The sequence below is a fragment of the Grammomys surdaster genome, unplaced genomic scaffold, assembly GCF_004785775.1.
Source record: "Grammomys surdaster isolate TR1022 unplaced genomic scaffold, NIH_TR_1.0 166, whole genome shotgun sequence".
NCBI lineage: Eukaryota > Metazoa > Chordata > Mammalia > Rodentia > Muridae > Grammomys > Grammomys surdaster.
Genome location: NW_021604614.1, coordinates 13,215,143 through 13,218,935, shown reverse-complemented (window position 1 = coordinate 13,218,935; position 3,793 = coordinate 13,215,143). Strand labels below are relative to the sequence as shown.

Genomic DNA, 3,793 nt, shown 5'->3' with positions numbered 1-3,793 from the left:
GGGAGAAGGGAGGACCTGGGGAGAAGGGAGGACCTGGGGAGAAGGGAGGACCTGGGAGAAGGGTTTTGACTTCAGGCTCCCAGTGAGCTGGATGACCTCTGTAGTATCTAGTTACCTTGCTCTGCAAACAAAAGCAGCCACAAGTGATAGGCCAGTGAAGAACAGCAAGACTGTGCCAATAAAACTTTATTTACTAAAGCAGACAAGTAGGGCCTATAGTCTATAGACTCTCCCTTTTCTGGGGCTCAGAAATGATACCCAAGTCGTAATAGTACAGATTCAGGTGTCACCTGCAGTGTGTCTGATGAGGAATAATTGTGGTCAGCCTTAAAGACTTTTTTTTTGGTTTTTTGAGACAGGGTTTCTCTGTGTAGCCCTGGCTGTCCTGGAACTCACTCTGTAGACCAGGCTAGCCTCGAACTCAGAAATCCGCCTGCCTCTGCCTCCCAAGTGCTGGGATTAAAGGCGTGTGCCACCACTGCCCGGCTAAAGACTTATTTTTTAAACATGTATGGATGTTTTACCAGTACGTATGTATGTACGTATGTATGTACATATATGTACATACATACATACATATGTACACTGCACGTGTTCCTGGTACCCAGAGAAGCCTGACTCTGGAGTTAGGGGATGGTTGTGAGCCACCTCCTGGAGGCTGGGAACTAAACCTAAGTCCTCTGCAAGCATTGCGAGTCTCCTTAACCGCTGAGCCATCTCTCTAGCCCCCCATCATTTTTATTTAGTGCCAGGCAAGGAAAGAGCTAGCTGGAGAGTTGAGGTTGGTAACTACAAGTCAGGCTTGGTTGGCTTCGGTAGCTCCCTGGCGAGGACTGGGGGGTGGGGGCCCCTGACCCCGTCTTACCGCCACGCCGCCTGGTCTCGCAGCCCAACTGCTACGCCAAGGTGATCACGGTGGAGTCCCAGAAGAAGATTGTCATCTACTCAAAACAGCACATCAGTGTTAACGAGGAGATCACGTACGACTATAAGTTCCCCATCGAGGACGTCAAGATCCCCTGCCTCTGTGGCTCCGAGAACTGCCGGGGAACCCTCAACTAGTCCCCGGGTGCCAAAGGCCAAGGATGTCAGCCGTAGCCCAGGAGGACCCTCGCCCTGGGCCAGGCTCCGCCCCCCACCCATTTCAGGTGCTGTCCTCCTCCCCAGCAGCCGCACTGGGGCCTGGCGCCCCCCAACACTATCCCAGGACCCACCCGCAGCCCCAGCCCCGCCGCGGGAAAGGGCTTCTCTGTCTCTCTCCACCTGCGTCTTTCCGTTTTATAGATACTCTGCAGGCTTTGTATCCTTGTGTCTCTGGCTTTCCATTTCCCCTAGTCCGTCCGTCTCTCCTCCCTGCCTTCGGCCTCAGTCTTTCCCCGTGAATGCTGCTCTGTGGTGTTGTCTCCTCTTTATTTTCTTCTTTGTCCGAAGAAAAGACATTTTAACCGTTGAAAATGTGAAGGCAGAATCAGAGGAGGAGCCCTGTGGGGTCCCGGAGGCCTCAGTGAAACTGTGTGTGGGCCCAGGGTCCAGGCTGACCCTGGACTAGGTGCTGCAGGAGGAGGGGGCTCCAGCGGCCTCAACCTCAGAACACTACATACCCAGAAGGCCCCTCCCTGCCTGTGGATGCAGTGAGCAGACCCCACAGTTTCTCCTGGCCTGTTCCCCAGTCTGTCCCGTCCCCTGTGGTTGAGGGTGCCCTGTCCCTTTGGTCGGCCCTGGGGGAAGCCAAGCTGGTCCCAGACTGGAACTTCCACTCTGGGTACTCCCAGCTGCCCTACCGCCCCCAAATCCTTGGGTTCAATGTTTACTTTCTCATTCGGATGCCAGCAACGATGGAGCCTCCCAGGGTGTCCCCAGTGCGGTGGGGGCACTGGGAAGGGTATTTCCACTCTCTGCAGCTTGGCTCTGCCTGGGTGTAGAGGTGCCAGGGCCCTCAGGGCCTCCCCCAGCCCTGCCATTACGGGTTGTCTGACTGTACGCATGTGACATTTTTGTTGTTGATAAGCTTCGCCCCATCACCCCATCCCCCACACCCATGTCACCCTGCTGGAGGCCCCCACCTAGGAGGCCAGAGCGTATTTATTTCCATAGTGAGCAGGTTGTTTCTCCTAGAGAGAGGAAGATCGTCTTGGAAATGATTTTAAAATTCAGATCTTACATCTTGGACAGCTCCTGCCCCTTACCCACCTCTACCAGTTCCCCCCCCCCAATCTTCTTCAGGGTTAATTTCCATGAATTTTTTTTCTCGTGTATAAAAATCAAACTGAAGGGAAGAAAATGATTATTTTGGTGTTCAGAACCAATTCCTGTAGATAGACTGCCATAACAGACTTTTTCTTGGGAACTTTGTTTCGCGTAGAAACAAGTGGGAAGACTTTTTTTTTCTCCTCATTTCTTTGTACTTAAAAAAAAAAAAAGCAAACCAACCAACAACAACAAAAAGACACACACAAAAACAGCAAGTCCCATCCCCCCCGGAAAGCAGAGCAGGCATGTAAATACTTCTGGACCGTGACTGTTGTGACCCAGAGTCCTCACCAAGATGAAGTGCTCCGGGTGGGACTGACCCCACCCGTGGACCAGGGGCGGAGCCTCTTGGTATCTCGGCTTGTGTCAAGCTTCCTTACCATGTAAATTCTGTACAAAGAATTGTTATTTTTTTTTTCCTTTCTCTCTGTCGTTGGTGGTTTTGTTGTGGCTTTTCTTTTTTCTTTCTTTCTTTCTTTTTTTTAATTCTCCACAAGCCCTCTGTGTTTGAGACTGTGCCCACTGGTCTGAAGGTCCAGAGAATCATTATCATTGGCGATTAAGACACAGGGGCACCTGGGCACAATGCCCACCTTCTCTTCCACAAGCAACTTTCTGCATAATTGTGCAAATGAGAAAAAAAAAAGATTTATTTTTCACAAGAAGAAACATGTAGCATGTAGAGATGGCTACTTTGAGTTACTTTTATAGCCCCGTCTCTCTGGGGGCTTTCTTCATCTTGCTTACTAACACCAATCACAAAAGGATGAAGATGCCCACAAGCCAGGGAATTGCTGCCAGGTCCCTGGCAGTGCCTCGCGGAGCCCAGACGTGGGTTCCGAATGCACTAACCTTAGCTGACTTCAGTTAAGGGTGAAGTGTTGAGCCGACCCTTCCCCAAACTCCTGGCTCTCCCCCCTCACCCCCCCCCCAAGGGTTTGCAATAATCCAGATATGTGGGCCCATTTTTCTTTGAAAGCTTTTGTTATCATTGAATAGATCTCTGCTTTTGAAGGGTCAGGGGTTTCTGATTTTTTTCCCCCTCCTCTCCCTGCCCCTGCAAAGAAGAGAAACAATAAATTTTAGGGCTCTCTGTGCGTATAGACTCTCATCCGTATGTAACTTGTTTTTTGAAGAGAAGTGTTTCCGTTGTGGGTGTGTCTTGCTGTAAATATTTGTTCATATTTTTGTGAATTCAATACTATGTACCATTGTATTATAGTAACTTTTATAAAGCAAACCATAAATATACTGACTTTTCTTACAGCTACGCCGTCTCTCTTGCTCTCCTCCCCACCCCACCCCCAACCCTTCTCCGTGGTAAAAGTACACCCTGGTCATGAGGGTGGGTTGGCCAGGTTCAGGACCTGGAGGGGAAGGGGTGAGATAGACCACTCAGAACATTGTGGGTTTGTTTGCTTTTGAGATTATTTTATTCTCTAGCCCAAGCTGGCCTAGAATTTCCAGCTGTCCTCTGACCTCAACCTCCTAAAATGCTGGGCTGTGATCAACAGCTACCACACCAGGCTGCCCATTCATTCTC

General features: G+C 50.3%; 1 protein-coding gene across 1 annotated transcript in view; it reads left to right on the top strand.

The window, feature by feature from the left end:
* The window catches only part of Setd1b (SET domain containing 1B, histone lysine methyltransferase), a 30,977-nt gene extending 27,476 nt beyond the window's left edge, over positions 1-3,501 (top strand). Inside the window, exon 17 of the mRNA XM_028765927.1 lies at positions 889-3,501. Coding sequence (XP_028621760.1) covers positions 889-1,062 — 174 coding nt within the window. The 3' untranslated portion in view covers positions 1,063-3,501. The remainder of the gene's footprint in view (positions 1-888) is intronic.
* Positions 3,502-3,793: the final 292 nt, after the last annotated feature.